Source organism: Acanthisitta chloris, unplaced genomic scaffold, assembly GCF_000695815.1.
Source record: "Acanthisitta chloris isolate BGI_N310 unplaced genomic scaffold, ASM69581v1 scaffold998, whole genome shotgun sequence".
Classification (NCBI taxonomy): Eukaryota; Metazoa; Chordata; class Aves; order Passeriformes; family Acanthisittidae; genus Acanthisitta; species Acanthisitta chloris.
Genome location: NW_008687957.1, coordinates 51,823 through 63,641, shown reverse-complemented (window position 1 = coordinate 63,641; position 11,819 = coordinate 51,823). Strand labels below are relative to the sequence as shown.

The window sequence follows — 11,819 nt, the reverse complement described above, 5'->3', positions numbered from 1 at the left end:
AGCAGGAATTTCACTGTCAGAAAATCTTTGATCAGCAAGGCTATTTTTTTCCTTATTTTGCTAAGGGTATTTTGGTGGGACACTGAAGGAAATGTCTCCTGCTTTCACCTATGCTATCACTTGTTTCTAAACTTACTTCTCCACCTTTCTGGTCTGGCACCTGTTTGGAGCATTTTCTTGGTTTTCTAGTGAATCAGCTGAGGAAGTCAAGGAAATCAAAGTTCATTTTTTATTGAACATCATCTGTATCTTCTTTTACATTCACACATTGCTGGCCTGAATACCCACTGTGTCTTTTTAAACTGCAGTTTGAAGTTGTTCTGCAGTAACTGCCTAGTCCTATTACACATGATACCCATTTTGGAAAAGTAGGGGGAGACTGGGATGAAAGCTTCAGCTTCACTTAGTTCCCTTCATCTTCAAGGAAAACAACCTATTCTTTTCTGGATCATAGCTTTTCTTCAGGGACTTCCTGGCTGCTCTTGACTATGAACACTGAGAGAAGAACATTTTGTTTACTAGACACAAGCAGAAAGTGCAGAGAGACTTTTTTTTCTATTTGAATGAAGAGCAGAGTAGCCTCATCACAAAATACAGTTCTCATCCAGCACTCAAACTCTGCTTCCATTTTCCCTCTGATTCTTCAGGAGACCTGGAGTTAGTCTTGTTGCCACTCTGGACCTCAGTCCCTCAAAGTGCATGTGGAAAGGGAACAATGATGCCAAGTTTCTAAAGAGCACTTTGGTGTCTCTGGACAGCACTGCTGGCAGGATACTTATGGCTCCATACCCTAATTACATTTATTTTCTTCCCAGAACAGAAATAGCTCCTTACTTAGTGTTATTCAGAGGAGTCAAACCTGTCCTTCATGTAACTCTGAGCAGTTGCCAATAGCTTAGAATATTACTCATTAATTTCAAGGAGTGAAATATTTCCCTGGTGCTAACCCTTTATATCAATGCAGCTAAACTTGGAGAAGGTTTGGTGCGTTGAGTCTACAATTAATTTCAACTAATTAGCAGGACAATTTCAGCAGTTTGCCTTTGGCTGTATTACTCACACTTTCACGATGTGAGACTATCCAAATGTGGATGTGAACTCTTGCTCAGTCAGATTTATAAGTAGCATTATACAGTGAAATGGGAACATCTGCCTACTGCATCCCAAGAGTCAACAGGCCATTGCCAATTTGGGAGAAACAGGACCCTGTGCACAAAAAGTGACCCATGTGTATATTCTTTTCTTGTCATTTGACTTTATTTATAGAAAATTTATATTTTAACCTAGAAATTTAATTCTCCATCAGCGTTTTAGGAGTTAGTCATGACAGCCATTGAATATAGCCTTGGAACATTGCTCATTTTTATGTTCTTACTACAAATCCATGACCTCAGTATCTGAATATATTTTTTGCCTGAAGTTCCTGCTGGCTGGCAGGGAGAGTCACACTGCAGTGATTAGTGATCTAACCTACTTCTGTCTAATGAATTGGAACCACCCTCAGGAACAGAAAATGAGCACTGCTTATGGCAAATCAGTATTGCAAACTGTTGGGTGTCTTGTCTCCCTTTTCTGGTATGTACTAAGAAGTATAACCTAAATGTGTGACTCTGCCCACACGTGGGACTTGAGAATCCTGTTCAAAAAGATGGATCATGGTCAGTCTTTCCTTTTCTCCCCTGAGTCACCCAGTTTAAGAAGAATGGAGCCCAGCACAGAAGTACTCTAAAGACCTCTTGCCTAACTTTTGGCCTGTACACAGCCAGGAACAGGCAGTTGTACAACTGCTCTGTCCTCACCTGTCTGTGGTTTTTCACTGTGCTGGAGGTAGAGAGGATCACAGAATAATGTCAGTCTAGAGTCCATCACATTGCTGGAGTCATGGTGTAAGCAGCACTTTGGCACTCCCATGAAGGGAGTGAAAACTGAATACTCCTTTCTTGCAAAATTGCCTCAGAATGGGCCCAGATGGTAACAAACTCCAGCAGGAGGATGCAGTGAATAGCTGGGAATGGTAGACTCTGTGCTTGAAAACAGACATGTAAACCTTGACATAGCCTCCCCTTTCTTCCTAGACTGGTAGATTGCTGAATGATTTAGTAGTGGCAGATGTGACAACCATGACCTGAACTAAGATGTTGTTTTTCCTTTGGTTCTGGTGTACACCTGTTACATGGCCCCATCCTCTGGATGCTGGCAAAACCCCCAGGCTTTCCTATAGACATAAGAATAAATTTCTAAGTGTCTAAGTGTCTAAGAGCATCCTAAAGCACATTGCCAAAATGCACATGCTGGTCCTGAGATAAATGAGATTCTGGAAAACCAAAACCAGCTTAAATCTCCACAATCTGAGAAAAATATCAATACACCCAGTGAGGAGCTTGACTTCAAGCATGCAAACTGAAACACTTTTCATGAGTTAATATTATTACAACCCACAGTTTTCTGTATATGTAAGACATAATGCCCTGTGGGGAAGAGTTTCAGAAGGGAAGGAAACCAGCAGTGCAATTAATTAATTCTTCAAAAATGTCACTAAAATATCATAGCAAGAACAAGGAGACAGCCATTAATTCTAGGCTTTTATGCAAAATAGGTGGCAGTTTCATCCAAAGGGTCAGGCTAGTTTCCTTTTAATTACCCTGTTACAGGAAGAAAACCAGTGGTGGCAGTGGTAAGTAGACCTGGGTATGCAAGATGTAGCAGCAATAATCCCAAATGTGGAGCTGGTGGTGTCTTTGAAAGGAAGCTGACATTTCCAAATGGTGGTGTGGGAATAGCACCAAGAGCAGAAAAGGGAATTATTAACAACTTACCTAATGCTGTTCTTGCTGGTGTGGCATCTTTTTTAATCCAAAAGGATACCCAGGAGAGAACAACTGTTAATATACAGGGAATGTATGTTTGTATAGTAAAATATCCCATTCTTCTACTTAAGTCGAAGTATATAGTCATGACTACATAATCACCTGCAATAATAGCACAGAAAATAAATTGACATTGTGGTGGGATACAGACAGCTGTTCAATGACCTGCTAATATTTCAAGCTTCATAAAACCACTGCACATTAAATATTTTTTAGTAGTTCAACAGCATCTGTGCAGTAATGTTCATATGAAATTTAAACTTTGCCACTCTAATTTCCTTGGTTTGAGTCCCTGTGGAAATTATGTATTTAGACAGGCAGAACCTCTCACTAATCATTTCAGATGAGGAGAGTTTTGAAAGGCACCTTGAATTTCCAGACTTGATATTTCTGGATGGCTTCATGACCACAAACATGAAGACATTCACCAGATTCTGTACCCAAGCCACACAAAATCCTTCCTTCTTCAGGCAGTGTCTCCCATGCCCTGATTTCATGTTTGAGTGACTTCTGCTCTCTGCTTTTGAGACACAAATCAGACAGTAGAGTCTTTATGTAGTGTAGCCTGCACATGAGTAGGACTTCACTTAAATAGTCATTTAGAGATACTAGAACCTCAGTGATGGTGAGAGAGGAAATCTGTCAGTATTCCTCCATTTCATAAGAGTTGTGGCCACTTGTGACTTCTGTGAAACCTTCAGAAGGTGAGTCTGGATATAAAGTTTATTATTCTGCTGAACAGTAAAGCTCATAAAATCGAGAGCTCTGTAAGAAGTCTAGTTTGTCTCACATTATATCATTTTCTTCATGGTATCTCTTCTGCTGACCCTGGTGTCTCCACAGAGAATAATAACCTGCCCCTCTCTCTCTGTTCAGTAGAGGCTACTAACCTTATCACCTCTGTCCTTACTAACAGGTCCCTCAGCTTCACCTTTTCTCTCAGACAGTCCCAGTGATTAACAGTAATGAAACTGAACTGGACCCAATTTCTGTACTTTGCTTGCAGTGAGTTGCTTCCATTTCAGATGTGAAGAACAGTTTATATGCCTGATAATTTTTATGGGGTTTTGTCTGACTACATCAGACTTGGCCTAATAAATTATATTGTTTCTTGTTACAGACCTAGACTTTCTAGAGGATGATATTTGTAGGAGGCATCATTTGCAATAGGTGGGTAACTCTAGTTACAGCAAACCATTGGAAGAATGAAGAAATTGGAAAGATTAAGGTACATAGAGGTACATAAAATTCACCTGAGTAGAGGCCTAATGGGTTTATTAGTTGAGACAAATTAAAGCTTAATCTTCTAGTAGCAGTGATAATATAAACAAAGGCATTTAATGCAGTGGATATTTTGATTATAGCCAAATATTAAATAGAAAAGAAATTAATTCGATAAGAATAATTTTCATGCAAAGCATCTCTGAAGGCACTGTAGAATCAGTGAATTACCATAAGCTCCAAAGTTAATGACAAATAAAAATCTGATGGTGTGAACTGGAGAAAGAAACTTAGAACAGCATGTCAAAAGGAAATGTTCCTACGTGTTAAGTACATTGGTTCACGATAGATATATTTGGAAGAAGTTGATAAGCCTGTGAGTGTTTCCATAATGCTTCTGTTAGATGTGTGTGCACATTTTGACAAGCCACGAATTTGATTAGTGTCTTTCTTTCTGGATTCATTTCCTGTGATTTTAGACAACTGGAAGGTTAATTCTCCAGATGACCTGCACACTGTGGCTTTCTTTCTGTACTTAATAAAAAGAAATTGGTACTTCCAGTATCTGGTTTGTATTATCTGGTTTAGAGGTGCATTTTAGAAGGAGGTGAATGTATTCAAAACATTTCCATTTCTTTCCTGTGATTAAAAAAGGAGAGTGATTGGCTTGGATGTGGACAAGATCATTGAAGACACTTGCAGATGATCTGAGGAGTTAATCACACCCCTTGATGCCATGGTGAGAAATTGGGCTAATTCTGTGAGGGTGGTAAGCTTATTTTACTTAAATACAATAACCTTCTTGCCCCTTTAAAGGGTATTTTAGCTATATTCCTCATTTGTTTCACAGTTAAAGATGATGTCTTCATCCTTTGGGATATGCACAACTCCTTCTCTACCTGTGTCCGTCCTCCTTCCCTTCCTTCCTTCCTTCCTTCCTTCCTTCCTTCCTTCCTTCCTTCCTTCCTTCCTTCCTTCCTTCCTTCCTTCCTTCCTTCCTTCCTTCCTTCCTTCCTTCCTTCCTTCCTTCCTTCCTTCCTTCCTTCCTTCCTTCCTTCCTTCCTTCCTTCCTTCCTTCCTTCCTTCCTTCCTTCCTTCCTTCCTTCCTTTCCTTCCTTTCCTTCCTTTCCTTCCTTCCTTTCCTTCCTTTTCTTCCTTTCCTTCCTGTTTATTGCAACAACTTTTTCATCTTCTCTGCAGAAGTTAAATAAAGGAACTGTGACTTAGTAACATTTTACAAGAAGTTGCAAGTGCTCAAATATAGAACTGTACCCTCTGTGGTGCCCTCTAATTCATGGGCATGCACTGACAGATAATACACCAAGCAATTTGGTTCAGTGGAATTAATAATGTAAAAAAGCTTGACAACGAATGACTTTACAAAGACTGAACTATGAAGCTGCAATGCACACAGATTAGTTTCAGCATGTGAGGGAAAGTTCCATGTTAACTGTCCATCCCTAGAACTGCAGAATAATGAGTGTCAGAGTTAATCTGTGTCGTTATGAGAGTTTGATTGCAGAAGAAAGCCTCAGTCATTAGAATGAGGACACAGTGTGTCATGAGTATCACTTTGTTGATCAGCAAGACCACAGAGAGTACACTGAGGCATCTTCCTCATTATCTTATTAAAAGAAATTTACTTAATAGTAAGCAAACTAAGTTTCTAATCTTCAGTACTTTGTATTTATCACTTTTTATTTGGAAGCCAAGTGAAGACCTTATTTAATCTAGTCATTAGCTCTTTGTTTGCCCCCAGCTTGTTTTCTGACCTTTTCTTCCCAATGCTCCATTTTTGCCTTTCCTGAACTGGGTTCCTTGTTTTCTTAATAAGCTGGAAATTTTCTAGGTAGAAAAGTTTTCTTAATAAGCTGGAAATTTTCTACCTGTTTGGCTACTGCCTGTGAGTCATCCAGGACAATGACTCTGCATCATGAATGCCTTCCTTTACAGTTCTGCCCTCTGATATGCAGGTAGAACTGTAATATTTGAAAACAATTAGCTCAAGCAAGAGACCACTCCTGTTGTTGAGTACAACAGAAACACAGATGACTAATAAAACCACTGAAAAAAAGCTAAATTTTCACCAAAGTCAGTAAGTGCAGAAGTTTTTGCAAAATGTTCACCAAAGAGGTTTTTTTGAATTGCTGCATGCTATTGCAGCAATGCTGGTGTCAGCTGAGGATGTGCAGGTTTCAGGTTCAAGAGATGGTTTCAGGTTCCAGATTCTACACTGCCTGGAAAGAATCTCTCAGTTCAAAGTCAGGCAGAAAGATGAACTGTGGTACAAAACACAACCCTGCTTAATTAAGAGAATTAGGGTTGTTCAGCCTGGAAAAGAGGAGGCTTCAGAGTGACCTCACTGCAGCCTTCCAGTACCTGCTGGAGCCTGGGGGAAAGATGGAGAGAGACAGTTCACAAAGCAGGTAGTGACAGGACGTGGGGGAATGGAGTCAAACTGATAGAGAGCAAGTTTAGATTAGATATTAGGAACAAAATCTTTTCTGTGAGCATGGCCAAGGTTGCCCAGGCAACCCTTGGCACAGATTGCCCAGAGAAGTTGTGGCTGTCCCATCCCTGAAGGGGTCAAGGCCAGGCTGGATGGGGTTCTGAGCAACCTGTTCTAGTGGAAGGTGTTGGAGTTAGTCTTGTTGCCACTCTGGACCTCAGTCCCTCAAAGTGCATGTGGAAAGGGAACAATGATGCCAAGTTTCTAAAGAGCACTTTGGTGTCTCTGGACAGCACTGCTGGCAGGATACTTATGGCTCCATACCCTAATTACATTTATTTTCTTCCCAGAACAGAAATAGCTTCTTACTTAGTGTTATTCAGGGGGCTTGGAACTAGATATACTTAAGATCCCTTAAAACCCAAGCCATTCTGTGATTCTGTGATTCAAAATCAGACAGAAAAGTCATGTGAATTAAGTCTTTTTACATCCCAGACCATCATTGCAACATCTCTGAGATAATACCTGGTGGAGGGTCAAGCTACCTTCTTACTAGCATTAGTAAAGTGAAAACAGATGGATGGTGATTCCACTGCCCATCACTAATACTTCAGCAGACAGTCTGTCTTCAGAGCTGGCATCCCATCCTAACCTGACTTTCTTAGACACTTTGTCTTCAGACTGGTATGGAGGAAGTTTGAACTTTGGAAGAGGCAAAAACTCAGCAAAATGGCAGAAGAAGTAGCTTAATGTCCTCACAGGTGGTTATGACTGCAAAAGGAACTATTCTTAAAAAAACACAGGGATGGAAAATGTAGAAAGAATGAAAATCATGAAAGTGTATTAAAAATGCCTTTGTCTTCCTCAACATCTTTATAAATAATGAAGAAATGCTGAGGACTTACTGGAGGCTGATTCTGACTCATCCAGTATGTGTCAGTCAGACTATATCAACAATTCTGATTTCCAGGAACAATCAATACTCCATAGGAGCTAATAAAAAATGTGCCAGTCACTGCACACTGGAACAGATTGACCAGAGGAGCTGTGGATTGTCCCTCACTGGAGATATTCAAGAACCTTCTGGCACAATCCTGCAGTGTGTGCTCCAGGATGGCTCTGCCTGGGCAGGAAGATTGGCCCTGGTCACTCTCTGTGGTCCCTTCCCCCCTGACCCATTCTGTGATTCTGTGAAACACTTCCCAGCCCAAAGGGAGAACAAAATGATTGAGGTTGTTCTGTCACATCAGGGCTAGTCTTAGGTTTGTCTATGTTTCTTCAGCATTTAGGTATTTTCCTGGCAATACCTATGTGAAATGTGTTCCCCTGACTCGTGTCAAGACGGAGCAATGTTAGAATCTGCCTCAATCTATATCTCAATATTGTTTTGTAAGTATAAGCCTTACATTGTCTGGGATCTGTTCATGTGGAATTGTAAGCTGCTGTGGCACAGCCCTGAGAGCTGAGAGGGCAGAGCTGTCAGGGCAGAGCCACCCAGGGCTCTTTGCTTGCTTAAATTCACATCATAAATTGTAAACTTTGACTGCAATCCTGTCTGGGACTCAGTCATTTATCACACCTAGATACTGTTCCTGGATGGGAGCATGTGTACAGCAGAGAAAGATGTTTACACCTCATCCCAACGATGTTCTTGGAGTGGTAATAGGCACCAATTACATTTCTGCTTAAGCTCCATTTATAACCACAGAAACAAAATTCATCCAGGCCTTCAGAGGAGTCATTTTTCACATGTATTGCTATGGAAGCTAAGTGAATAGGTGTCTAGTCACAAACAAGGGTCTTATGCAATGGCTAGTGAGATTTAAAAAGCTTTCTGTGTCCCAAAGATCTCTGTTTTGAGTTCATCATCGTGGCATTATTGGGCTGAGTCTCTGTGTGTGCATGAACAACAGCAGTGTAGCCCAGATTTACCTTTCAGCACTTGAAAATAAAATTTTTCCAGAAATGCTTGCACACCATGACTGCAAAGTCATTGCTTAAGTTTCCCATTATCACAGACAAATTACTATATCAGTACATAGTGGGAAAAAAAAAATTCCCATTATCACAGACAAATTACTATACCAGTACATAGTGGGAAAAAAACCCCTAACCTCAACAGCATTGTTTGTGCCTGTAGGAATTGTGTTCAGTTAAAGTATATACATAGGCATAAATATGCATAATAAAAATGAAAAATCCAGATCACAGGTTGTCTGAGGGAACAGATTTTTTAAAGTTAAGACCAACACTTCATCCTAACTTAGCAGAACCACAAGACATTAAGTTGGATTTGTTTCCTGATGTAATAGCAAGAGTCCAATATCGAGGAACCTATTTTTACTTGAAGTTACTAATTTTTTTCATCACTGTAAAATAATTTGAATTTCTTCTGTTCATTTTTCCTTGGATACTGAACTTCCATTTTTATAGATGCAAGTGGCATTTTCAAAATATTTGTGTTTTGCTAAATCAACTATTGTCTGCTTTTATAAATGAATGACTATGTTTGCAGCACATAAAATTATTTCATCCTCTGTTTTTGTCATTTAGTACTGAGTCCGGAAAACCACTGATTTTATCCAAAGTTCTAACTTCTTTGCCTTGATCTTTTTTCCCCAGAATTATCAGCATGCATATGTTGTATACTAGAACTTTTAATGAAAAACTGAAATTAAGTAAATAAAAGACCCAATTTAAAAAAATCTTTTCAATTCATTGTGTCTCACAGTAATTTGAAACCTACTAGTCAGTATTTCTTCTGCCCCAACCCATTGATTATATGCCATACTGACAGTTGGAAAGGCAGTTACTTTTGATTCAGCTGCAATCATTTCACTGTCTGCATCCCATATTTTCTGTTAAGTGTCTGGAGTATTTTGAATGATGAATCAAGGTCCATGGAACATAACTGACCTCCAAAATTAATTCCAAAAAATACAAGATTTGAAAAAAACAATCATTATTTTAGTGTCTGGGACGATCGAGACAGTTTGGTTTATTGGTAAACTTATGTGCTTATCTATTATGCAAACTGTCCTGCCAAATACACCTGTTCTTCCTTCCCACTCCCACTGCTGTGTATGACACACAAAACCAGGAGAAGCTGTAGCACATCATTCATCTATGAGGCATTACCAGCATTGAAATTGCTCTCAGGATGTTCAGGCTTATTACTTTTAGACATCTTGACATCCTCATTTTACAACACGAAGTATCATTACATATATTCCTTGAAACAGGGAAGTAATAAAAACAATGGAATTTTCATTTGGCTGTTGTAAGGTACAAGTAATATTGGAAAATCCTCCAAAAAAATGCAGTTTCATCAAGGCACACGATGGGGGAAAAAATGTGTAATACTATAAGCAAGACTTTGATCCATGATTACCAGTCCAATGCAATTACTGCCTCAACAGCAGAGAAGTTACCTGCATAATCTCCATTTGGATTCATGCATCAATCTGAGAGAAAATCAATATACAACGATGGTGTAGCATGGCATGTTCCATTACACACTATTTTCCATATGTAGGTTTTCTTTTGGGCTTGAAGAACAAGAGTGAACAATAGCAGGTGAAGTAAAAACAATAATAAATTGCCATAGCTGCCTGTGTCAGTAAAGTAGATGCAGGACCAGAGTGAAAATGAATGTATTTTATGTAGGAATCTTTTCCTGAGAGGGTTTATTGATGAGGAGCTGGGCAATGTTTCTCAAACAGATCGTTTTTCACACTCTACAGAGCACCAAATACTGTAGGACATCTGAGAATACACAACATTAATGACTCTTGCATTCACTTTGCTCTTAAAAAGCACTGGGAAGCCTCAGGTTTATGTCACCTGCCAATGTTGATCACTACTCTTTTATTTCTGGGACTGCATTTCTGATCCCCAGCGCTGCTGTCTGGGGACGAGGCCCATTTGTGCCATGGTTTGTTAGAAGTCCCACAGGACTGGATTTGGTGAGATTGTCATTCCCAGACCAGGAGGAACAGCTGTTAATTAGCTATCAGAAAATCCTGTGTTAACATTTTCAAATAAAATGCTTTTTCTTTCTCAGAATTTAATTTTGCACATTAGAAACTCCAAACAACCCCAAACAAAAAAAACCAACAGTTTGCTTGACCTGATAGTCTTCTTGCTTCATTGAAATGTTGACGAGTTTGGCCTCATCTCCAATCACTGCACACTACTATGACATATTTTATATAATTGTGGAACTGGGTAATGTGTTTATTTCTGTCCATACTGACATACCTCAGCTGTCCCTAGGTTATGCTCATGTGGATTATTTTCCCTTGTAATCTTTTGAAAGTTTTACACAGTATCTCACTGTTGGAAGCCCTTCCCTGTTGACCATGTTGCATTCTGAATTATCTGGGAGGGATTATCTGGTTGCATTTTCTGCATGGTGTGAGATTTTTCTGAATCAAGCACTGCTGCAAACCCAAACGTTATTGATAAAGTGGAACAGATTTAGAAAGGCATCCTACCTTTATTTTTAAACATTCCAGCAAGAGAGTTGCAATGCAATCCTTGAGGTTCTTTTGATGCCAAGTTATTCTTAGTGGGAAAAACAGGTGGTTTTTCTTAGTCTGCAGCCATCTAGCATCACCTCAGACCTTAAGCCTTAATACATCTTTGCTATACTGATGAACCCTTTTTAGCCAGTTTTCTTTTTCTCATGCATTTAGAGATGGTAATCAACCACATTTTATCCTTCAAGATAAACACTTATGATCACTTAACACAAGGAATTATTTCCAGTGTCTGATAAATCTTGTAGCTCTTTCAAGTGCTCATGTACACAACTTTTCAAAATAATTCTTGAAGTGCAGCCATTGGAATTAGGTCTCAATTTAACAGCAGCAGCATAAGCATGATATACACAGATAATATATATGTCCTTCTCCTCGGGCATAATCTTTGAATACATAAGCAAAATCTGTGCCTGGTATGTTGGCCATAACTTCAAACATGGAATATATTTTGATATAACTATTACTTGAGCAGAAATATCCCACATCCTTTAGACCTGTAGCACTCAGAACATCAGGTCTCCAATTCTGGAAAAGCAAATAGGCTTCAATCCTAAATACATACTTTAAACTTGAATACATGTTCTGAAGTACAGAAATGTCTGTTGACACTTATCCTATCTGACTTGTAGCTGCTATTGTCCACTTCCTCAACCTTTGTGTCACTTAAAACTTAACAAGTCTGAATGTTGTGATGGCTTCTCCATCATTAAAAAAAGCATGAAGTAACATCAAACCAGA

The 11,819-nt window shown here is 39.3% G+C and overlaps 1 protein-coding gene across 1 annotated transcript in view; it reads right to left on the bottom strand.

Moving 5' to 3' along the window:
* Positions 1-11,819, bottom strand: part of LOC103808085 (gamma-aminobutyric acid receptor subunit gamma-3) — a gene marked incomplete at its 5' end in the record, with an annotated part of 44,184 nt that overhangs the window by 7,917 nt on the left and 24,448 nt on the right. The window contains one exon of the mRNA XM_009080850.1: positions 2,817-2,969. Coding sequence (XP_009079098.1) covers positions 2,817-2,969 — 153 coding nt within the window. The remainder of the gene's footprint in view (positions 1-2,816; positions 2,970-11,819) is intronic.